This window comes from Gadus chalcogrammus, chromosome 15, assembly GCF_026213295.1.
Source record: "Gadus chalcogrammus isolate NIFS_2021 chromosome 15, NIFS_Gcha_1.0, whole genome shotgun sequence".
Lineage (NCBI taxonomy): Eukaryota > Metazoa > Chordata > Actinopteri > Gadiformes > Gadidae > Gadus > Gadus chalcogrammus.
The window spans coordinates 7,841,553-7,866,638 of NC_079426.1; the positions used below are offsets into that span (position 1 = coordinate 7,841,553).

Consider the following 25,086-nt stretch of genomic DNA (forward strand, 5'->3'; position numbering starts at 1 on the left):
CGTCAGGGCGGTGTTGTGCATTCAGAACACATGGGCCCTGTGCGGAGGTCTGTCTCTCAGAGCCGTGATGGAGAGGTTACCTAGCAACCACGCAGACTAGAGGCCTGCATGCTGTTTACCTAGTCAAGGTCCGTCTCTATTCTCCCCTCGTCTCTGAGAGAGAGATTTCTTGTCTCTCTCCATCTCTTGCTCTCTGCATCTAAGTTTAAGTGTTCACAGACCGACACACACCAGTTTACTGTACATTAAAGGGGACATAGTATACCACCAGGTGTTAGTGTGATTAGCCTTACAAGCCGTTTGGAAGATTTTCGAAACGGCTTGTAAGGCTAATCACACTCACACCTGGTGTTATAATATGTCCCCTTTAATACATGGTAAAGTCTCTATACCTATATGTAGCGTGGTGTCTGTTTTTGTAAACATGTGGTGGTGAAAATAAGGCCAACTACCCAACAGACATAAATTGACCTGCCACGTTAAATCTAAAAATAATCAATAATATTTAAAAATCTGCTTATCGGCTGCTGTCCCTGATAAAGCCATCTCCTAGATGTTGTGGACGGAACGGTAGTGCAGTGCTCTTCAGAGGACTCAAGACGACACCGCCCCCTTCTGGATGTAAGAGGTACTACATACTCCGAATGAATGGCGCTCTTTTTGAGTGGCTTCATGTTTTCAGTTGGACCGTGACCCAGCAGCGTAGTACGGTACAGTACAGTGTCTGACCACAAATGGGGATACCTCTCCTCTGAAAAAGAGGGTCACTCATAACAGGTTTGATATTGACATCTTATGATCAGGGGCGTAGCCACATGGGGACCAGGGGGGCCACGGCCCCCCCTGGTCAGAGATTGGCCACCCCGCTGCCCCCCAGTATGAAAAAAAAGTACTGAAATATATGCACTATTAAATTGATCCAACTTTGACCTATTATTCTAATTCTGTGTCGACAATCAAGCGCCCCCCCGTTGACAATCAAGTGCCACCCCAAATATAAGACTGGCCCGAGCTGGCCACCACAGTAATAATATCCTGACTACACCCCTGCTTATGATATATTATCATACAAAGAGACATCTTCATCAGAACATTGATGAACGAACATCTTCCACTTTGAACAGTAACGACCACCGTAGCGACCAGGTGCGCTGGTCCGGTGGCCACTGGCCAGCTGTGGTACTTCAGCCAGCCAGAAAACCTTATCCCACTCTCGGTGTAGTACATAGGGCTCTGAACCAAACCCCAACTGAACATCTCCAGTAGGAGAATAGTGTTTATATTCCACATTATTTAACATTGCTTCATACGTTTATTCCTGGGTCCCCTAATAACCCGGTTTGAGTTCGGTCAGTGGAAGGCACCAGAAACCACAGACTCGTTGGGTAGTTTAAAACAGTTTTTTATTTTCCGCAGGGCTGCGAACACAAAGTTAGGAAGACACAGCTTCACAGAGTGACGACTCGGTCAGGAGCGCAACATGGACAAATTTCACTCTTTGTTACAGAGAAACTTTCAATGTGTTAAATATAACTTGGGCGAAGACGTTAAACGGGCAAGTGAGTTTAAACAGTGCATGGGGGCAGAATAGTTATATACTAGTTAGATATGACTATATAGTTCTATGTGACTATATAGAGTATAGTTATATAATAGTTCTATATAACTATATAGAGTATAGTTATATATAAATATAGTTATATATGACTATATAGAGTATAGTTATATATAAATATATAGTTATATACTAGTTATATATAACTATACAGAGTACAGTTATGTACAACTATAGTTACATACTAATTTTATATAACTAGTTATATACTAGTTATATATACATGATTACATACAACTAGAATATGACTATAGCTATATAGAATTATAGTTATATACTAGTTGTATATAACTAGTGTATAACTAGTTTACACTAGTTATATTCAACTAGTGCAGTATCTGTCCTCAGTCGATGTGTTAATGAGACACCGGGTTTGTATTTAAAATCAACTGCTTGGCCAGGGAACAGTTGCTAGGCGTGATGTGAGAAACGAGACACTGGGATTGGTTACTGAGCAGCCCTACGTCGGCCATCTTGAATGACATCCCAGGCTGTGACCCGATTGGTCCACGGGGTAATGGTCCGGTACCTGGGACGCAGCGAAGCCGTTTTAAATACTGGACGAGCGAAGAGGAAGATGAGGGTGAACCGTGCAAAAACCAATAAATTAAAGTGCAAATAAGGAAACTAAGAACAAAAAAAGGATTTGGCACGTTGTGGATCGACGGGAAGTATAGCGACCACACACACACACACACACACACACACACACACACACACACACACACACACACACACACACACACACACACACACACACACACACACACACACACACACACACACACACACACACACTGTGTGTGTTCAGTGTGAGTGTATTCATGTTCATCCACCTTTTCACCCCCCCCAGACCTCCCAAATCATCGCCCCTCCCCCCTCCTAATCATCCCCTCGCCTCCAGCTCCACCCTATCCCCCCTCCCCCCTCCCCCTCAGGCCCTGCGGAGCTGCAGCCGGCTGATGTAGGGCGAGCGGAAGGAGCCCAGGTACAGGTAGCCGTCGTGCTCGTGGGCCTCGCTGACGTAGGCCGCCACCAGCCCCTGGGGGTCGTGGAGGCTGCGGGTGCAAACCCCACCCTCATGCAGCTCCACCACCAGGCTGTAGGGCGGAGCCATCTTCATCAGCACCTCCCGGCTGAAGACCTGAGAGAGAGAGGGAGAGAGAGAGAGCACGAGCGAGCGAGAGAGAGCGAGAGCGAGAGCGAGAGCGAGAGAGAGCGCGAGAAAGAGAGAGAGAGAGAGAGAGGAGTTAGGGAAAGGTTCCTCCCTGCTCCTTACAGACAGCTCCGGTCCATTCAGCCCATCCAAGGAGCTCGTTAGTCCTCGGCTGCTGATGGTCAGACCCACCTTAAAGACCAGCTTCTTGACCCACGGTCTCTGGGCCAGGAAGTCCATCATGGAGAAGCCGGGGTTGGGGCGGATGGTGGCCATGGCGACCCAGTACCCCCCTGTGGAGCTGGGCCGAATGTTGTCAGGGAAACCGGGCAGGTTCTCCACAAACATGTCCATCCCGCCCTTGTTCAGACCCGACACGTGGACCCTGAGGAGAGACAGACGGTGAAGACAGACAGACAGACAGACACTCAGACACTCAGACAGACAGGCAGGCAGACAGACCTGCGGATCCGGGCCATGGTGGTCTCGGCCACGAGGACCGACTCCTCGTCGGGGAGCAGCTGGATGCCGTTGGGGAAGCGGAGGTTCTCCATCACCACGGTAACCTCCCTGCTGTCCATGTCGTACTCCAGCACGCTGCGCACGCACACGTCAAACACAGGCACAGGTTAAAACATACATAACCACACACCTTAAAACACGTACATTAAAAAAACACATACCTGCACAAAAACACACACACACTCGTATGCCAAAAAACACACACTCACAACAACACACACACAAAAAACATGCATTTACAAAAACACACACACAACCCCGCAAACAACACACACACACACACACACACACACACACACCCAAAAACGATACACACACGTGACCTACCGGCCGTCGGCGGTGGCCTCCATGATGAGCAGCAGGTAGTCTCTGCGCTGCCACCTGCTGCTGGAGTCGGTGAAGTACACCTTCCTGCCGTCGGCCGTCACGTCCAGGTCGTTGATGAACGACAGCTTCCTGCCCGCAACCACCTGGCCCCCCGCCACCAGCCGGGTCACCTCCCCTTCACCAACACACCGCAGTCATTAACCCTGTCACCACCTGGCCCCCCGACACCAGCCGGGTCACCTCCCCTTCACCAACACACCGCAGTCATTAACCCTGTCACCTCCTCATTAACCCTGTCACCACCTGGCCCCCCGACACCAGCCGGGTCACCTCCCCTTCACCAACACACCGCAGTCATTAACCCTGCTGTCAGCTCCTCATTAACCCTGTCACCTCCATATTAACCCTGTCACCACCTGGCCCCCCGACACCAGCCGGGTCACCTCCCCTTCACCAACACACCACAGTCATTAACCCTGTCACCTCCTCATTAACCCTGCCACCACCTGGCCCCCCGACACCAGCCGGGTCACCTCCCCTTCACCAACACACCACAGTCATTAACCCTGCCACCTCCTCATTAACCCTGTCACCTCCTCATTAACCCTGTCACCTCCTCATTAACCCTGTCACCTCCTCATTAACCCTGTCACCTCCTCATTAACCCTGTCACCTCCTCATTAACCCTGTCACCTCCTCATTAACCCTGTCACCTGCTCATTAACCCTGCCACCTCCTCATTAACCCTGTCACCTCCTCATTAACCCTGTCACCTCCTCATTAACCCTGTCACCTCCTCATTAACCCTGTCACCTCCTCATTAACCCTGTCACCACCTGGCCCCCCGCCACCAGCCGGGTCACCTCCCCTTCACCAACACACCACAGTCATTAACCCTGCTGTCACCTCCTCATTAACCCCGTCACCTCCTCATTAACCCTGTCACCTGCTCATTAGCCCTGTCACCTCCTCCCCATTAACCCTGTCACCTCCTCATTAACCCTGTCACCTCCTCATTAACCCTGTCACCTCCTCCCCATTAACCCTTTCACCTCCTCATTAACCCTGTCACCTCCTCATTAACCCTGTCACCTCCTCCCCATTAACCCTTTCACCTCCTCATTAGCCCTGTCACCTCCTCATTAACCCCGTCACCTCCTCCCCATTAACCCTTTCACCTCCTCATTAACCCTGTCACCTCCTCATTAACCCTGTCACCTCCTCATTAACCCTGTCACCTGCTCATTAACCCTGTCACCTCCTCATTAACCCTGTCACCTCCTCATTAACCCTGTCACCTGCTCATTAACCCTGTCACCTCCTCATTAACCCTGTCACCTGCTCATTAACCCTGTCACCTCCTCATTAACCCCGTCACCTCCTCATTAACCCCGTCACCTCCTCATTAACACCGTCACCTCCTCATTAACACCGTCACCTCCTCATTAACACCGTCACCTCCTCATTAACACCGTCACCTCCTCATTAACCCCGTCACCTCCTCATTAACCCCGTCACCTCCTCATTAACCCCGTCACCTCCTCATTAACCCCGTCACCTCCTCATTAACCCCGTCACCTCCTCATTAACCCCGTCACCTCCTCATTAACCCCGTCACCTCCTCATTAACCCCGTCACCTCATTAACCCCGTCATCACCTCATTAACCCTGTCACCTCCTCCTCATTAACCCCGTCACCTCCTCATTAACCCCGTCACCTCCTCATTAACCCCGTCACCTCCTCATTAACCCCGTCACCTCCTCTTTAACCCTGTCAGGTAGCTGCTGTGCGCGTCACTGACCTGTGGTGGGGTTGACCTCAAACACTCCCAGGTAGGCGTCGGCCACGAACAGCGTCCCATTGGGGCCGACTCTCATGCCCAGGGGCCGGCCACACACAGGCTCCGCCTCCGTGGTGCCTGAAACCAGTACTATCAAAATAAAAGTCCCATCCAGTTTCATACTTAACTATGCAGAAAGACAGACAGAGAGACACAGAGCGACAGAGAGATATCCTGGACACAGTGATTATTGTTCCACATTATAACAGTTTTAATACAGTATTACTACTTGTTATTCTGTGTAAACACAGGAACCTGTATTCGTCTGTCTACCTGCTTTGTTCAGAGCTGTACATGCTATAACAGGACAGACGACACTAGGGTTATGAATATGACAGATCATGCAATATCAAGGTGTTTGGCGTCGGTCCATAGCTGTGGGCATGCCCGGGGCATCTGGGAGATTATTACATCATTGTTTAAACACAAAGTCAGAAGATGGGCCAAAATCAACAGGACCCTGCGAGCCTCACACGCCAGAAGAAACGTAGTTCCCTTTGCAATTCGGCGCAACGTTTCTTTTCCGAGGGACAGATTTCACAGCGATACTGCCTTCTCAGGCAGTATGCTATTGCGCAAGCACGCAGGCGCGCTTGCCGCATGCCTGCGTGCTTGCGCAATAGTCCCTTCACAAGCTCTCATTCCACACCGTACGAGACACGCGCTAGTAGCGTGAAGCTGTCTCTGCATCGCAGACATCGCTGCCGCAGGCATTTTCCAAAGCCAGTCCTGATGACAAAAAAAGCCAGTGGTTGAATGAGATAAAAAACACGTCACTGTTCACTTGTGTAAGGACGTGGTCCCTTCAAAAACATCGATAGAAAGGGCTTTTAAGAGATGGTCAAAACACTCGATCCCAGGTACGCGCTACCTGCACGCACACACTTCAGCCAAATTGAGATGCCAAAATTATACGGAAAGGTCTGGAGCAAGTGGAGAAAGAAATCCATGCTATTAAATATTTGTGTTTTTCAGAGATGGAAGTAACTTGAGAAAAGATTTTGCATTTCTTATACGCACTTTTGCTGCCTAGCCAGTATTTTACCCCTTCAGAAGCATTTATATTGAAATTAGAAGATAAAATAAACAGACCGCAATATAATTGTGTTACCGTCTATGCCTCAAATCATACCGTGATGTACATTTTAGTCCATACCGTACAGCCCTACGTTATAGGCCGCTGTGGCGTAAGCATCTGCTAAACGCCCTGACGGTAAACACACTCACCGCAGGGGGGCTGTCCCAGCCGGGCCACCAGGTACGACCTCCGGCCCACCAGCTTCAGGATCTTGCCGTCGGCGGTCCCGGTGTAGAGGACGTCTGAAGAGGAGAGCAGAGCACTGCCTCAATCAAGCACTGCCCAACAGATCCCAGCATACCACCCTCAGCCTCCATCACCCTGAACCTAAGACACCCTCAGCCTCCATCACCCTGACCAACAAACACCCTCAGCCTGTATCACCCTGACCCACTGACACCCTCAGCCTGTATCACCCTGACCCACTGACACCCTCAGCCTGTATCACCCTGACCCACAGACACCCTCAGCCTGTATCACCCTGACCCACTGACACCCTCAGCCTGTATCACCCTGACCCACTGACACCCGCAGCCTGTATCACCCTGACCCTAAGACACCCTCAGCCTGTATCACCCTGACCCACTGACACCCGCAGCCTGTATCACCCTGACCCTAAGACACCCTCAGCCTGTATCATCCTGACCCTAAGACACCCTCAGCCTGTATCACCCTGACCCTAAGACACCCTCAGCCTGTATCACCCTGACCCTAAGACACCCTCAGCCTGTATCACCCTGACCCACTGACACCCAGCAGAAACAAGACGGAAACCGGGTGACCTTTGACCTTGGGGAGGAGAGGATTCAGCACATGGGCATTTCAGAGAGATGGGTTCAATGAATGATGATCTTATTTATACCTCACATACAAGGATAATATTATCTATATTAGATTATCTATGTAAATGTATCTTTCTTAAATTATCTGCCTCAAATTAGCTGCATGAAATGACCCTTCTTCAATGAAAGGATCAATAGATATTGCTCCTACTGAAGGATCAACAGATATTGTTCCTACTGAAGGATCAACAGATATTGTTCCCTCTAAAGGATCAATAGATAAGGCTCCTTCTGATCAGAGATAATGCTTCTCCTTAATGGATCAATAGATAATGATCCTTCTGATGAATAGATGATGTTCCTCCTCAAGGATCAGTTAGCTGCTCTGTGGGACCTCCTGGATGTGGACCAGGGTTAGCTGCTCTGTGGGACCTCTTGGATGTGGACCAGCTATCCCTCATGTCCCCACGTACCGCCGATGTTGACGATGGACTCGGGGCCTTGGATCTGGTCCTCGAACAGCCTCTGGGCGTCCCTGAGCTCCAGGTTGGGCTCATAGCATCCGCTCATCACCGGGGGCTCGCTCAGCCTGGACACCGCACCAAAACCCAGCGGGGAGCACCAAAGCACAGCACATAACATCATACACCATAACATCACATCGCATACCATAACATCACGTAACATCCCATACCATCAAATCACATCACATCGCTTAGTATCACAGCACATACCATCGCATACAATCACCTCCCATAGTATCACATCCCATAGCATCACCTCCCATCCCATCATGTATGTTAGTCCTACACACATACCTCCCCCTAGGTAGTTTGATGAACATTTGGTGCACATTTTTGGGAATGTGTGAAGTTGTATATAAAATACAGTAAGGCAATATATGAAATGGATAAAAATATGCATACATGTATATATATATGCATATTTGTATCCATTTCATATATTTGCCTTACTGTATTTTCATGTTTATATTTGTACAATATTTGTGCATTGCAATGTGGGTTTTATACTACATTTTATCACTTCATAATTTTCATTATTATTTCTCCATCTGCCTGGGGATCGTTGTGATTCGCTGTGATTGTGATAAACCAGTGGGATGGATGAGGTGGTGAAGGGCAGCAGTGAGCGGCCGTCTTACCTGAGGACGTCGGGTTGGATCGGAGACTCGAGGATCAGACACACCACCAGGAGCGGGAACAACAGGAACACCGCCAGGGACACCAGCACCACCCGGAACACCTTCCCACTGTAGCTACTGGGAGAGCGTCACACACTGTGAGCACACTCACTGTCAACAGCTCCTAGAGCGGTCACCATCAACACCTACTGTAGCTCCTAGAGCGGTCACTATATCAACACCTACTGTAGCTCCTAGAGAAAATGAAAATTTTCTCCTGAAAATATTAAGTGTAATATTAAGTTTGAGCAACAAAGTGTAAAGGCATTTCGGGAGGCTCAAGGAGGAGGGTAATATTACATTAGAGCAAAAAAGTGTAGCCTTGTGGTGGACTCTATAGCAATAATTCACCATACCGTGTTATTGACATGTTTTCGTTCTGTGTTATAGGGACACTGTCTCTTTAAGATCATGTGACTTCTGTGTTGATATGCCGGTCGGTGCGATGTTTGAATTTAACGTTTTTTATATGAGAAAATGTCACGTTGTCACCTCGACAAGCAACGCGACGAGGTGCCTTGCTCAGGGACACCTCGACACTCAGCTAGGAGGAGCCGTGGATCGAACTAGCAACCTTGTGGTTACCAGCCAACCCGCTCTACCTCCCGAGCTACTGCCGCGGCGCCGCCCCAGCGTAGACGGGTGAGCTACTGATGGTATTGTGTGTATAAAAATGTCCTTTTTAATGAACAATATTTACACAGTTATCAATGCCTCGTTTCATATGTTAAGACCCTTTTTAAACTACCAAAGAAATGTCGGGCTACTTTAGCCTTGTAAGTGGTTTAAAATAGCTATTTCGTTTTTACCATGGAGACATGCCTCTATCGCTCCAAGTTAATAGCGTTTTGATAGAATCGGTGAACACATTCCAACTCGTTATCATACTCAACATATCCCTGATCCATTTTACACCAGATTTCTCCTTTAACAAGAAAGGAAACATTAAAAAAATCCAGCTCATACAAGTTTAAGAAAACAATATTGGAATTAAGAATTGTTATTGTGTCTGTCTGTCCCATAGACTGTGTAGAGGTCTGATGTATAGAGGGCAACAAGCAAGGAGCTTCATGTTTGATTCAGCGCAGGCGCTGGTTTGACTTATCCCAAACTGGCAACCGCGATGATGACAATACGGTACATGACAAAGCTAAACGAAGCATACTACTTTTGTCCGACATCGCCTCTCTCCCGCTCTCTCCCCAGGGCCGGTTCTAGCCCTTTGGTAGCCCTAAACGAGCGGAGCGTTGTCCTGTTAATTGACATTATTATATTAAACATCACTGAAGACACATAATAACTGATTAACCTTTACCTTTGCATAGCAGATTTTTCACCCACTTATAGCTCTACTATACTACATTGCAATTAAACAATGTGTGATACATGGACAACAAACAGAAAAGCTTCAGAACATTTTCTACATTTACAACATTCAGACAATAAAGTAAAAGTATAAATGTATAAAAGTATAAAAGTGCGTAATACTTTGACAGTTTCAGTGAGTAAACTTAGTAGTAGTAGTAAAATAATTGCGGCAAAACATGTTCAAAGAGGTACGGATAAAAACCATAAGGGTTTTGAATGCATACAGTTGCATGTTCTCTCTGGCAAAACTACTCTATCAACCGCAGAGCAGGGCCCCAAAATGATCCTGCTCAGGGACCCCAGGTGTATAGGGCCGGCCCTGCCTGCTGGCGCGTTCTATACTGGGACAACAACACACGCCCTGCCTCCTGCCTCCGGTCCCTGCCTCCTGGTCCCTGCCTCCTGTCCCCTGGTCACTGTCGCCTGGTTCCTGCCCCCTCCTGGTTCTCAGACAATATGTATTCAGAAGGCTGTGGTTGTTCGTTTTCTCCCACCTGGAGCCCTTGCTCTGGGGCATGTGCAGATCGTCCGTGATGACCTGGGGTCGGTTCAGCCTGCGGAGCCGCAGCCCCTCCACTTCATTCATGACGGGATGATAAATAGATCCAAGGTCTGGGGGTCCACTTTACGGGGGCTCTGGGGTTACTCTCTATAGTGGCTCCGGGCTCCTTGAGATCTGAGGTCAGTGTGTCCGCTCTACAGGGGCTCCGGGCTCCGAGGAACTAGAATACTTCTAGGATCAGATGAACGGTAAACTGGGAACCACTGGCAGCTCATTGACTGCAGCTTGCTGGAGATCAGAGTCTAATGTTTTCCTTCTCGCGGTGACGGAGGTTGCAGAGTGCGCTACATCGCCCCTGATGGCAGGAGTGCGCTACATCGCCCCTGCTGGCCTGAGTGCGCTACAGCGCCCCTTCTGGCCGGAGTGCGCTACAGTGCCCCGTCTGGCCGGAGTGGAAGTATGCATTTGGCTATAGGAAGGTGCTTCAGTGCTTCTTTTTCTTAAATCCTTTAGCAGAGGGTACACAGGCTGGACCATCCTTTCAGAAAGGAAAGAGATAATGCCGTCCCAAAATTCCTTCAGCCCCATTGAAGCTCGGCACCATTCAGAGATGACCAACATTATTTTCACACACACAGGTAATACTAATCTCAGAAGTGTAAATTACCGTCGGACCCACATTCTAATTTCTACAGACCTTGAGGGTCCCCTAGGAACAGAGTAGCCTAAAATTTCCCTAAACTTGCCCTAAACTAGGTTAAGTAACTCCAATGATTAAGATCAAATTGAGTTTAAAAGCTGTATGCTTCTCAGCCATTAGACAAGGTGGTCTTGATGTTTCTTCATGATGGTCGGCAGGGTACAGATCCTTTATATGGATCTGCTCTGTTTCAACTAGGCTGGGACGCTTCTGTGGTCTGAACTGTGTTATAGCACAACAACCATTTATTACCGTGAGGAAAAGGTCAAGATAGACTAGCACTGAGATGAAGGTGATATTGATCAAAACAAATCTTTGATTCAAGTATATTTATTTAGTTGAACAATTAGACAACAAAAAGATCGTAAGGTAATATCGTGCTGCTGTGGCACCAAATGACCCTTCTAGGATTAATAAAGTATCTTATCTTATATATATACATATCTTAACCTAATCATCGAAAATAAATGCAACAAAACAACACAAAAGTGAACAAGACTTTAAACAATAACGATTTTCTTTATAGTGTGATGATATATTTCTAAATCTAGCCATCAATAGAATGATCAATAAAGCCTTATAATCAACCATTGCTCATGAAGATTCATGAATCAAAAAAACTGAGAGCAGAAAAATGACAAAATAATAATAAACAATTCATGTATATTTTAAGCATATCTTTTTTTATACTTATAAGAGTGTGTGTGTGTGTGTGTGTGTGTGTGTGTGTGTGTGTGTGTGTGTGTGTGTGTGTGTGTGTGTGTGTGTGTGTGTGTGTGTGTGTGTGTGTGTGTGTGTGTCAGTGCATTCGTGTGTACGTGTGTGTCTGTTACTTTGTCTTGAGTGCATGTGTATGCATGTGTGTATTTGTGTGTGTGTGTGTGTGTGTGTGTGTGTGTGTGTGTGTGTGTGTGTGTGTGTGTGTGTGTGTGTGTGTGTGTGTGTGTGTGTGTGTGTGTGTGTGTGTGTGTGTGTGTGTGTGTGTGTGTGTGTGTGTGTGGGTGGGTGGGTGGGTGGGTGGGTGGGTGTGTGTGAGTATTTGTGGCTACAACTCACACAGAGACCCTAAGGAACCAGGAGTCCAGATACTGAACCCAGGGTGGAGGTCCTGGGTGAAGGTGGACTGGAAGGTGTGGATGTGTGTCAGTGTGTCTGAGGACCCTCCTCCACCTAGGGACACTGTGTAGAAGGACAGAGTGCCAGCAGGCCGGTCCAGATACACCCCTACTCTGTTAGAGCTAGGGGGGGGGAGATCTATGTCTTTCCCTATATCATTGTGCCACGCAGTGTAACCTTCCTCATTACAATCAAGAACCCAGGACTTGTTGTTCCCGCCAAGCCAGCTGTCAAGACCCTCTCCTCTCCTTGTGATTCCTCTGTATGTCACTCCTATAGAAACACCTCCTTCCCACTCTACCTCCCAGTAACAGCGGTCCTTCAGACACTCTCTACCCAACACCTGGTACTGGGAATCAAATCTCTCTGCGTGATTTGGATATGACTGCTTCTCTTCAACCTGCGTCACCTTTCTGTTGTTCTCAGACAGAGAGAGTCGTCTGTGGGCTGTGTTAGGGTTCAGTGTGAGTTCACAGGCATCTGAGGGGAGAACGAGACATGATTAGGGGCTGAAAATATACATTTAAATTGATCACCAAATAAATAATTATTTAATAATAATTAAATGAAGGTAGTATCTACACAACTACTAATAATAATACTTTTAATAGTAAGGATAATATCAAATGAGAACTGTTAACCTTATTTTCTAAATCATGAAGGTACTGCTTCACACGCACAATTTATGTGTTTGAGGCCGTCTTGTGTTAATTTTAACACAAATATAAAGCTAATTCTGCTGATGGGGTCAAATTGTTGGACTTAAAGAGCAACTTGCGGATTGGCCTCTCTGGGAAATTACTCTGGGAAAAGATAATCAAGTTTACAACGATTATCTTCTTTGTTTCGCCCTTTAAAAACTTGAATGTCACTGCTATTGGCTGATATGAACCCAAGGCACATGAGAGCCATATTATGATTGTTTTTTATTATAAACAACAACAAAAACTTTCAAACATGGTTGTTATTATTGTTATTAATATTATGACTATTCTTATTGAAAAGTAGTAATCCTAACTCTGTGACACTTACACTTCTTTAGAGCTGGTTTCATCCTCCGCTCTTCACCGTGCTCCACACTGGGGAAGACAAAGAGAGAGCAGCATGTTGTCTTTAGACAGGGAAACATTATTCACATGTTAGCAGAGAGAGAGCAGCATGTTGTCTTTAGACAGGGAAACGTTATTCACATGTTAACACTCGTATATTCACATGCACAGCTTAATCCGATTAAAGCCATAGTTCGACTATGCTCCTCAATTGGACAACTGCTATTTTCCGAGTATACATGGTGGTGAGAAAATTGATTCATTGGCCGAAGCATGTCATGCCCCGGTACGATAGGTGGCGCTGTACCCATTTAAACTAGTGGTAGTAGAGCCTCCGGCTAACCTATTTACGTCAACGGTAACTACAAACTAAGGCGGCCGCGGCATTCGAGAAAGATGTTTTCAGTAGACAGCTGTCAGTTCACTTCAGGTCCATGTCATTTCTTCGACGCTCCATTGTTCCGACCTCTCGGTCGTATGCCGACTCCTCCAGCGGCGTAGCGGCGGGAGGAGTCCAGCCGGTGGAGTCCGCATACGACCGCGGGTCGGAACAAATGGAGTGTCTGAGAAATGACACGTACCCGAAGGGAACTGACAGCTGTCCCGCATACGGCAACAATCCCTTTCTCTCATATGTTGTGTTTCAACCTGGACTTCAGAGAGTCAAAGCCAAAGTTCCTTTCCCCCAATGCCTCCTCCACCATGGCCGAGATAACCCCCACCACGAGTCTTTACTTGTTGTGGAAGTACCAGAGAGTCGGAGAACCAGACGCAGGCTTTAAGATTCATATCAGATATCAGAGAATATCCCCGTCAGTTCGATCCCGGCGCAATGAATGAATAAAGATTGCATAAACGTCAGAATAAAAAAACATTTATTTTGACAGATGTTACTACTTTACAACCTCGTTGATGACCAACGTTTAGGAAAACATGTAATTTTAATTCACCCTTGGGTGAAATCGAAGCGTAGTGTGTACTGAATGCATGTTGATGATGATACACTTCTTATAGGGGATAACTACATTGGCACGACACCAGTTTCCTCCATATTCTGCGCCACCTTTTTAAATAAAAAGCCTTTTCTCATTTTCCTTCGGCGACAACAATGAACATAGTGAAATAGTTTAAATATTTTTATTTTTGAAGAAATAAGAATTATTTATATGTCTATGGCGACAGCAACACGACTACCATCTCCTTCTACTTACGCCTCAAAGCACACGGCCACAAGATCTCAAGCATGTGCAGAACGCGATATGCGATATGATACTGGTATACATGCAGGTAGAAAGCCGACTATGAACAAGTTATCTATACGATTTCGCCTGTCCGTTCATGTGCCGATTTTTATGCGAAGTAGATCGGTTAAAGGTGTTTACATGCATTTTACAAGTCATGTTGAGTTCTTATTCGTTTATTTACCCGATTATGACTCTGCATGTAAACGCACTGACACAGAGAGCAGCATGTTGTCTTTAAAAACTAAAATATGAACAATTCTAACTTTCAATAATCAAAGCTGCTTCTGAATGATGGCACATTATCTAATAATATAACGGTAACATGGTCCACTAATCCTTGTAGGAGACATTGTCCCTTAGTGGTGAGCTTTCCTCTCCATACCTGAGAGTTTCCAGTCTCCAGTATGAACCCTCCTGCAGAGCAGAGATCAGCGCAGCTCCTGAGTCTCCTGGGTGATTGTAGCTCAGGTCCAGCTCTCTCAGATGGGAGGGGTTGGAGCTCAGAGCTGAGGCCAGAGAAGAACAGCCTTCGTGTGTGACCAGGCAGCCAGACAACCTACACACGCACACACACACACACACACACACACACACACACACACACACACACACACACACACACACACACACACACACACACACACACACACACACAGACATACACACACAAGTTAAACCAACTTAACTTAAACACTCAAGTTAAACCAACTTAACTTAACCCAGTGTGTAGTTCAAATGTATTGGACATGAGTCAACAGTTTTACCGTCCATGCTCAGCCCCATTCGCAAACAATTTCTGAAAAATAGAAAAATGTAAATGTATGCCGGGGAATAAACACACCGTATACTAAGGGGGCAAACTACTGAGGAACAGACGATGTGAAGACGTGTAATGAAACCAGGGAACATACTGACGCATGGCGTAGCTCTGGTGTCAGTATTGGAGAGATGCTAAGAGGGCAACACATTGATTGCAGGAGTTTGAGCACAGATAAGTTTGAGGGGAAGGCTACCAGAGAATCAGATGATCTTGAAACTCATTTTTTGTGCCTTCTTACCAATTACTACTTCTACCTTTTTATGGTTTTCATGTTCAATATTATAAACGCACAAATATTTACTCAACAAATAGCAGATACTGTTAATAGTGTCGTGGGTAATGTTTGGAAATCATGGAATCCTCCCCCATGGACGTGGTTAAACAGGGTCCACCATCATTCACACCCTACTGATACCATCATTAACACATTGAATAATGTAATGTCAACAACAAAGAAATGTGTCACATTATTCCAATGAAATATTAATGTATATTAATTATTTATACTTTCATGAATGCAAATATGGGTATTTAGATTTAGAACCTTGTGGTTTAGCTGTTTGAGTGAAAACATTGAGTGAAACTGACCTGAGAGTTTCCAGTGTACATTGTGGACTCTCCAGTCCAGCAGAGAGCAACTTCACTCCTGAATCCTGGAGATCATTGTTACTCAGGTCCAGCTCTCTCAGACTAGAAGAGTTTGAGCTGAGAAGTGAGGCCAGAGCTTCACAGTGTCTCTCTGACAGATGACAGCCATTCAGCCTTCACACAAATAAACAGACAGGAACATGTAACTCTGCAGAACTGATTTCACTTTAACATGAAGTTGGTTGAATAGATGTCCGTTTGGAAATGTTGTATTCATACATTACATTTTTTGTAACTGTCTCTTGTAAAACACATAACTTTCATTACTACGATTATCAAAAGTAGTATCTATACATTAAACTAAAATGTATAGATTAATTTAATTATTTTATTTCATTGTTATTTGTTGTTCTTCTTCATATTTGTGATGCATGGACAAGATGTTTTGCAAGATGTTTGTTGTATATCATTATTGCATTTATATTGCATGATTATGTATATTGTGTTGTGTGTTGTAATAAATGTTATTAGTGAAACTACAGAGATGCTTTGCATGTTATTATCATGTTTACATCCTAGTGTTATGTATATTGTGTTGTGTATTGTAATACATGTTATTGGTGAACCTACAGAGATGTTTTGGAGGCTTTGACCACTGGCAGCAGCCTCAGAAGACCCTCCTCTGAAGCAGAGTATTTCTTTAGGTCAAACACGTCCAGCTCCTCTTCTGATGACAGTAAGATGAAGACCACAGCTGACCACTGAGCAGGGGAGAGCGATTCTTTGGAGAGTCTTCCTGATGTCAGGTACTGTTGGATCTCCTCCACTAGAGAACGGTCGTTGAGCTCATTCAGACAGTAGAACAGATTGATGCTTCGCTCTGGAGAGAGATCTCCACTTATCCTCTTCTTGATGTAAGACACTGTATTCTGATTGGTCTGTGAGCTACTTCCTGTCTGTCCCAGCAGGCCTCGTAGGATAATTTGATTGGTCTCCAGAGAGAAGCCCAGGAGGAAGCGGAGGAACAAGTCCAGGTGTCCATTCTCACTCTTTAAAGCCTTGTCCACAGCACTCTGGTAGAAGAGATCAAATTTATTTCTAAATAAATAAGACCACCAGTTTATTTTTTCTTTTGAGAGCAGATTGACACCAGTGTTGATGAAGGACAGGAAGACATAAATGGCAGCAAAAAACTCCTGGATGCTCAGATGGACAAAGCAGAACACATTGTCCTGATACAGCCCACACTCCTCTTTAAAGATCTGGGTGAACACTCCTGTGTACACCGAGGCTGCTGTAATATTGATGTCACACTCTGCCAGGTCTGCCTCATAAAAGATCAGGTTGCCTTTCTCCAGCTGGTTAAAAGCCAGTTTTCCGAGAGAAACAATGATCTTCCTGCTCTCTGAACTCGAATGTGGATCTGTTTCAGCTCTCCCATGATACTTCCTGTCCCCCTGGATGGACTGAACCCTCAGGAAGTGGCTGTACATCTGAGTCATGGTCTTTGGACCCTCTTCTTCACCCTGGGATGTTTTGAAGAAGTCCTCCAAAACTGTGGCAGTGATCCAACAGAAGAGTGGGATGTGACACATAATGTGTAGGCTTCGTGATGTCTTGACGTGGGAGAAGATTTTGCTGGCCAACTTCTCGTCTTTGAATCTCTTCATGAAGTACTCCTCCTTCTGTGGGTCGGTGAACCCTCTCACCTCAGTCACCTTGCCAACACACTCAGCAGGGATCTGATTGGCTGCCGCAGGGCGGGTGGTTATCCAGATGCGAGCAGAGGGAAGAAGGTTGCCCCTGATGAGGTTTGTCAGCAGCACGTCTACCGAGGTGGACTTTGTGACGTCAGTCCAGATCGGGTTTTTCTGGAAGTCCAGAGGAAGTCGACACTCATCCAGACCATCCAAGATGAATACAACTTGGAGCCGGTCGTAGCTGGTGATTTTTGCTATTTTGCTCTCACTAAAGAAGTGATGAAGAAGTTCCACCAAGCTAAAATTTTTACCTTTCAGTAAATTCAGCTCTCTGAAAGTAATGGGAAATGTGAAGTGTATATCGTGGTTGGTTTTGTCTTCAGCCCAGTCCAGAGTGAACTTGTGTGTTAAGATGGTTTTACCAATGCCGGCCACTCCAGTTGTCATCATTGTCCTGATTTGTTTTCCAGATATGGGTTTAAAGATGTCTTGACATTTGATTGGTGTTTCCTCCCTGGCTGATTTCCTGGAAGTGGTTTCAATCTGTCTAACCTCATGTTCCTTGTTGACCTCTCCACTGCCTCCCTCATTGATGTAGAGCTCTGTGTAGATGTCATTCAGAGGTCTTGACTCTCCTGCTTTAACGATTCCCTCAAACCCGAACTTGGTCTTCTCCTTCAGACGAGACTTGATTTTTTCTTGGCACTCATTAGTAATAATTTCTAAATTAAAAAACAACAGGAAAATGTATGTTTATAAATAGTAGAGCTCTTTAAAATTAAATAAAATGAATTGTTGTAAAATAAGACAAGCGTTCTAATCTTATTTCAAAGTAAGAGTATCTTACTGCTCTGTTTCAAAATAAGAGTATCTTCTTAATATTTTTTTAAACATCAGAGTTTCTTACTGCTCCACAGTGAGTCAGCCAGCTCCTCCTGCTTCAACTGCTTCATGCAGAGCAGTGTGATGTCTACCACTCCCTCTATGGCGCGCCTCCTCTGCTCCTCTTCTTCACCATCCACCTCCTTCTCCTCCTCCTCCTCCTCCCTTTTGCTCTCTGAGCATTGTGGGTGATCTGGGAAGAGAACCCTCCAGAGCTTCTCCACCTCCTTGTCTAGAAAAGCGTGTGCGTTCTCCTTGATCCGCTGGAACTGAAAAAACAATGATGAGAACTTTACTCTGAACTAACTTAGGACATCAGAACCGTCTGCCATGGATTCACGTCCTGCTGGTCTGAATAGGGAAGCATGGAGACTGTTAGCTCCAGGAGAGATGTTGTTCACATGTCATTCATAACTGAACTCAGTCTTATACATTTACACACCTCCAACTTGGTGTGTTGCTGCTCTACAGACGGAGCAACCTTCGACCTCCCCTCTCGTCTGCAGAGGACACACACAAACACAAAGAGCATGAACATCACTATGAAGCCTGCTCAGCCCACCCAGCTGGGTCCAGGGGAGTTTGCCCTCTCCTGCTGGACTCTTTAGAACTTCTAGAACCTTTTTCTGTAATAATTTATTTATTAACTGCTTATCCACAGATAATAATCAGAGGACATTGAGGGTATTTTCATTTTTTAACACGGTTCTCTCTAAGGAACACATGCCTCATATGTACGACCTCCACATGAAACAAAAAAATAACAATGCGACTTTTAACCGTGCAAAATCAGAAATTAATGAAAATAATGAAATAAAGAAAGAGTAGCTGGGAGCCAGAGAAATGTATGACATAATGGTATACAATAAGAGCACTATAGCGCATAAAGTAGTCATATTTTAGCTAAACGCTGGGACATTGAGGGTATTTTCATTTTTAAACAATGTTCTCTCTAAGGAACACATGCCTCATATGTACGACCTCCACATGAAACAAAAAAATAACAATGCAACTTTTAACCGTGCAAAATCAGAAATTAATGAAAATAATTAAATAAAGAAAGAGTAGCTTGGGGCCAGAGAAATGTATTACATAATGGTATACAATAAGAGCACTATAGCGCATAAAGTAGTCAGATTTTAGCTAAACGCTGGGTATAATGGATTCATGAGCTGGAAACGTCCTTCTTGCTGTGTGTTAATCTGTAAATAGGTTCTACTCTCCCCTCCATGGAGCGGTCTAGAAGAGGAAGGTTCTCAGGCGGCCAGCTGGCCTAAGGAAGTGTTCCATGTAGAGGCTGGGCTGCAGACCCAGCCCTCCACCCCCTGACTTTAGTTTACATCCCAACATGACCACCTGAGAACATGAATATTTGAATAGTAATGTCTAGTATTTGGATGCTTTGTGTCCAGGTCCATATGTGTTGGTTTAAATAGTGGAACACTGTGGCCTCAGCTGGCCTACTGCGTGAGCAGTATGTCTGCGTTAGAACCGCTCTCAGTTGGAGGGATTTTACAAAGTGGAATAAAGGGCAGGTGAAACGTTTGCAAAGTAAGTGAAAGATTTTAATGTCTGTCCTTCAAATGAGTTCCTTAGATTTGTTATACCTTTTTATTCTATGCTTTCTTAATGACTGGTAGATTTCCCAGACCCCTGCCTGTGAATGGAGGTAGTTTAGGGTTTAACCGTATCGCTCCCTTTAAAACCTGCTACATTGTGCTCCTTACATAAAGCTACAGACAGCGATCTTAACAAGAAGGGCTGATAACGGATCTCCTTGTTTAAGACCTTCTTCAAGTCAAAGGAGAAGAGATCATACAGTTTGTGAACCAGTGGGTTAATAAATGATGGGCTGAAGCCAACCTTTTTTAAAGCTGGATATAAACTCAGCATTTCTCTTCTAGATAAACAACAACGACCATCTGTGATTCAGGACTCTAGGATGTTGGGCTGACGTATTTAATAATCTGACAGATCCTTACCTTGGCTCAGTAGGATGATTTCCGTCTCCAAACCTAGCAGGTTGTTCCATAGACCATTCACCCTTCATGGAGACACCGCTGGGTCCAGGGGGGTCTGCTCTCTCCTCCTGGAGTCTTCTAGATATTTTTAGATTCAAATGTTTCATTGCTTTTCAAGTTATAACATTGTAGAAATGAATTAAAAATCGTTTAGGGCACAAAGTACTCATATTTTAAAGCTAAACACTGGTTATAATGGATTCATGAATTCCAAAGTGTAATGAAGGGCAGGTGAAATGTTTGCGAAGTAGGTGAACGGTTTTAATATTTGTCCTTCAAATTAGTTCCTCAGCTTTGTTATACCTTTTTATTCTATGCTTTCAAAATGAATGGAAGTTCTCCTAGACCCCTGCCTGTAAATGGAGGTAGTTTAGGGTTTAACCAGAAACCTGCCTGTGAAGGGAGGTTTTGATGGTTTAACCGTATCGCTCACTTTAAAACCTGCTACATTGTGATCCTTACAGAAAGCTACAGCCAGCGATCTTAACAAGAAAGGCTGATAACAGATCTCCTTGTTTAAGACCTTCTTCATGTCAAAGGAGAAGATATCATACAGCTTGTAAGCCACTGGGTTAATAAATGTTGGGCTGAATCCATTATTTATTTTTTAGAGCTCTTAATGAACTACGCCATTCTCTTCTAGATAAACAACAACGACCATCTGTGATTCAGGACTTTAGGATGTCTGGCTGATTTATTTAATAATCGGACAGGTCCTTACCTTGTCTCAGTAGGCTGATTTCCTTCTCCAAACCTAGCAGGTCTTTCCATAGACCAGTCGCTACTCATGGAGACACAGCTCGGTCCAGGGGAGTCTGCTCTCTCCTGCTGTTCTAGGCTTCAACATAACACACACACAGCTTTTACTTAGACTAATGATGGTATCATGCTGTATCACTGCTGAGTTCTGAGATGAACAAAGGTCACAGATAGTTAGAGGTCTGCTCTGACTATTGGATGTGACACCAGGAGGGACTAAACTTTATCAACAGTTTGAAGGTCCACAACTATTTTATTTCTCCTGACTTGTTATGTCTGATCAGTAGAGTCTGATGAAAACCAACTGGTATGTTTTCCATTTCTGTTTGATCTCCTACCTCTCCTCTCCTGAGCTGTGCCGATCTTTTGGTTCAGGAGGTCGACCCATAGAGCGGTCAATCTTCAATGGGACACAGCTGGGTCCAGGGGAGTCTGCTCTCTCCTGCTGCTCTGGGCTTCAACACAACACACAAACAGCAGACTAATGACGGTGTCATGATGTATCACTGCTGAGCTCTGAGATGAACAACAGTCACCAGTTGCGATTCACTTGTTCAAATTTCCGGGATTTATCTACGTTGAACATTCCTTGCCTTTTTTAAAGCTTGTCCAAATAAACTAGCCGTAAATAAACTAAGCGGTTCTCTTCTAGATAAGCAACAACAACCATCTGTGAATCAGATGGTTAGAGTCACTCCTCATGGAGACACCGCTGGGTCCAGGGGGGTCTGCTCTCTCCTGCTGGACTCTTCTAGATATTTTAAGATTCAAATGTTTTATTGCTTTTCAAGTTAGTGCATTTTAAAGATACCATAAATGTAGTTAGGTGCATAAAGTGGTCATATTTTAAAGTTAAACGCTGGACATAATGGATTCATTAGCAGGAAACGTCCTTCTCCCTGTGTGTTCATCTGTAAATAGGTTCTACTCTCCCCTCCATGGAGCGGTCTAGAAGAGGAAGGTTCTCAGGCGGCCAGCTGGCCTAAGAAAGTGTTCCAGGTAGAGGCTGGGCTGCAGACCCAGCCCTCCACCCCCTGACTTTAGTTTACATCCCAACATGACCACCTGAGAACCGGAATATTTGAATACTATTGTCTGGTATTTGGATGTGTTGTGTCCAGGACCATATGTGTTGGTTTAAATAGTGGAACGCTGTGGCCTCAGCTGGCCTATACTTATTGAACAGAACGTCTGCATTAAAACAGGTCTTAGTTGGAGGGATTTCCAAAGTGGAATGAAGGGCAGGAGAAATGTCTGTTAAATTGGTGAAAGATTTTAATGGTTGTCCTTCAAATGTGTTCCTTAGCTTTGTGATAACTTTTTATCCGATGCTTTCTGAATGACTGGTAGTTTCCCTAGACCCCTGCGTGTGAATGGAGGTCGTTTTGGGTTTAACAGTATCGCTCACTTTAAAACATGCTACATTGTGATCCTTAGAGATAGCTACAGCAAGCGATCTTAATAAGAAAGCCTCATAACAGATCTCCTACCTAAGACCTTCTACATGCAAGGAGAAAAGATCATACAGTTTGTGAGCCACTGGGTTAATAAATGATGGGCTGACTCCAACCATTTTTATGTTGTCAATAAATTAAGCCGTCCTCTTCTAGATAAACAACAACCATCTGTGTTTCAGGACTCTAGGATGTCTCGCTGATGTACAATAATCTGACAGATCCTTACCTTGGCTCAGCAGACTGGTTTCCGTCGCCAAACCTAGCAGGTTGTGTCATAGAGTGGTCACTCTTCATGGAGACACCACTGGGTCCAGGGGAGTCTGCTCTCTCCTGCTGGTCTCTTCTAGATATTTTAAGATTCAAAAATTTTATTGCTTTTCAAGTTAGTACATTGTAAAGATACAGTAAATGTAGTTAGGTGCATAAAGTGGTCATATTTTAAAGCTAAACGCTGGATATAATGGATTCATTAGCAGGAAATGTCCTTCTAGCTGTGTGTTCATCTGTAAATAGGTTCTACTCTCCCCTCCTTGGAGCGGTCTAGAAGGGGAAGGCTCTCAGGCGGCCAGCTGGACTTAGGAAGTGTTCCATGTAGAGGCTGGGCTGCAGACCCAGCCCTCCACCCCCTGACTTTAGTTTACATCCCAACCTGACCACCTGAGAACCTGAATATTTGAATTGTAATGCCTAGTATTTGGATGCTTTGTGTCCAGGTCCAGATGTGTTAGTTTAAATAGTGGAACACTGTGGCCTCAGCTGGCCTACTGATTGAGCAGAACGTATGCGTTAAAACAAGTCTCAGTTGGAGGGATGTCCAAAGAAGAGTGAAGGGCAGATTAAATGTTTGCTAAGTATGTAAAATATTTTAATGCATGTCCTTCAAATTAGTTCCTTAGCTTTGTTATACCTTTTTATTCTATGCTTTCTGAATGAATGGTAGTTTTCCTAGACCCCTGCCTGTGAATGGAGGTAGTTTAGCGTTTAACCAGAACCCTTTATGTGAATGGAGGTATTTTAGGGTTTAATTGTATTGCACACTTTAAAACCTGCTAAATTGTTATCCTTACAGATAGCTACAGCCAGCGATTGTAACGAGAATGGCTGATAACGGATATCCTTGTTTAAGACCTTCTTCACGTCCAAGGAGAAGAGGTCATACAGTTTGTGAGCCACTGGGTTAATAGATGTTTGGCTGACTCAAACGTTTTTTAAGTCTGTAAATAAAATATGCTGTTCTCTTCTAGACACAAAACAACAAGCATCTGTGATTCAGGATTCTAGGATGTCTGGCAGATGTATTTAATAACCTGACAATCCTTACCTTGCCTCAGCAGTCTGATATCCGTCTCCAAACCTAGCAGGTTGTGTCATAGAGTGGTCACTCTTCATGGAGACACCACTGGGTCCAGGGGAGTCTGCTCTCTCCTGCTGGACTCTTTTAGATATTTTTAGATTCAAATGTTTTATTGCTTTTAAAGTTATTACATTGTAGAGATACAATAAAGTAGTATAGGGCATGAAGTAATCGTATTATAAAGTTAAACGCTGGATATAATGGATTCATTAGCAGGAAACATCCTTCTAGCTGTGTGTTCATCTGTAAATAGGTTCTACTCTCCCCTCCATGGAGCGGTCTAGAAGGGGAAGGCTCTCAGGCGGCCAGCTGGCCTAAGGAAGTGTTCCAGGTAGAGGCTGGGCTGAAGACCCAGCCCTCCACCCCCTGACTTTAGTTTACATCCCAACATGACCACCTGAGAACCTGAATATTTGAATACTATTGCCTAGTATTTGGATGTTTTGTGTCCAGGTCCATATGTGTTGGTTTAAATAGTGGAACGCTGTGGCCTCAGCTGGCCTCTCCTGCTGCTCTGGGCTTCAACACAACACAAACACAGCTTTTACTCAGACTAATGATGATGTCATGAAGTATCACTGTTGAGTTCTGAGATGAACAACAGTTACAGACTGTTATCATCTGCATATTTCCTTATGTCTCATATTGACCTCTTTAATATCTGGTATATTGTGATCTTACAGATAGCGACTAGATAGGCTGATAACGGACCTCCTTGTCCACTAGACCTGCTTCATGTAAAAGGAGAATAGATCACACCGTTTGTGAGCAGCTGGATGGCTGTACCAGAGTTTAGCTTGGTCAATAAAAGTGGTGCTTAATACAAAGTTTTAAAAAGCTCGAAATAAATGAAGCGATTCTCTTCTAGAAAACAACCACCATCTATGATTCAGGCCTTTTGGATGTTTGGCTGCTGTATTCGATTATATGACAGATCTTTACTGTGTCTTGATAGAAATATTTCCATCTTTAAACCCATTAGGTTGTTCCACAGAGCAGTCACT

The 25,086-nt window shown here is 44.9% G+C and overlaps 2 protein-coding genes and 1 long non-coding RNA gene across 3 annotated transcripts; all 3 read right to left on the minus strand.

Moving 5' to 3' along the window:
• Window positions 1–1,366: 1,366 nt before the first annotated feature.
• apmap (adipocyte plasma membrane associated protein) lies at window positions 1,367–10,744 on the minus strand. Its single transcript, XM_056609302.1, has 9 exons — window positions 10,385–10,744; window positions 8,484–8,600; window positions 7,795–7,910; window positions 6,689–6,781; window positions 5,423–5,539; window positions 3,621–3,795; window positions 3,234–3,368; window positions 2,964–3,156; window positions 1,367–2,759 (listed from the first exon to the last, which is right to left on the minus strand). Exons 1-9 carry the CDS (start codon window positions 10,474–10,476, stop codon window positions 2,550–2,552), a joined length of 1,248 nt encoding a protein of 415 aa, XP_056465277.1. The 5' UTR covers window positions 10,477–10,744; the 3' UTR covers window positions 1,367–2,549.
• A 1,393-nt stretch (window positions 10,745–12,137) lies between these two features.
• LOC130404847 (NLR family CARD domain-containing protein 3-like) lies at window positions 12,138–19,322 on the minus strand. Its single transcript, XM_056609784.1, has 8 exons — window positions 18,934–19,322; window positions 18,517–18,760; window positions 16,540–18,331; window positions 15,910–16,083; window positions 14,925–15,057; window positions 13,912–13,952; window positions 13,241–13,287; window positions 12,138–12,688 (listed from the first exon to the last, which is right to left on the minus strand). Exons 1-8 carry the CDS (start codon window positions 19,027–19,029, stop codon window positions 12,138–12,140), a joined length of 3,078 nt encoding a protein of 1,025 aa, XP_056465759.1. The 5' UTR covers window positions 19,030–19,322.
• Window positions 19,323–20,479: 1,157 nt separating this feature from the next.
• Window positions 20,480–21,928, minus strand: LOC130404850 (uncharacterized). Its single transcript, XR_008904270.1, has 3 exons — window positions 21,610–21,928; window positions 21,234–21,350; window positions 20,480–20,590 (listed from the first exon to the last, which is right to left on the minus strand). It is a non-coding gene; the product is annotated as an uncharacterized LOC130404850 (long non-coding RNA).
• Between the last annotated feature and the right edge of the window lie 3,158 nt (window positions 21,929–25,086).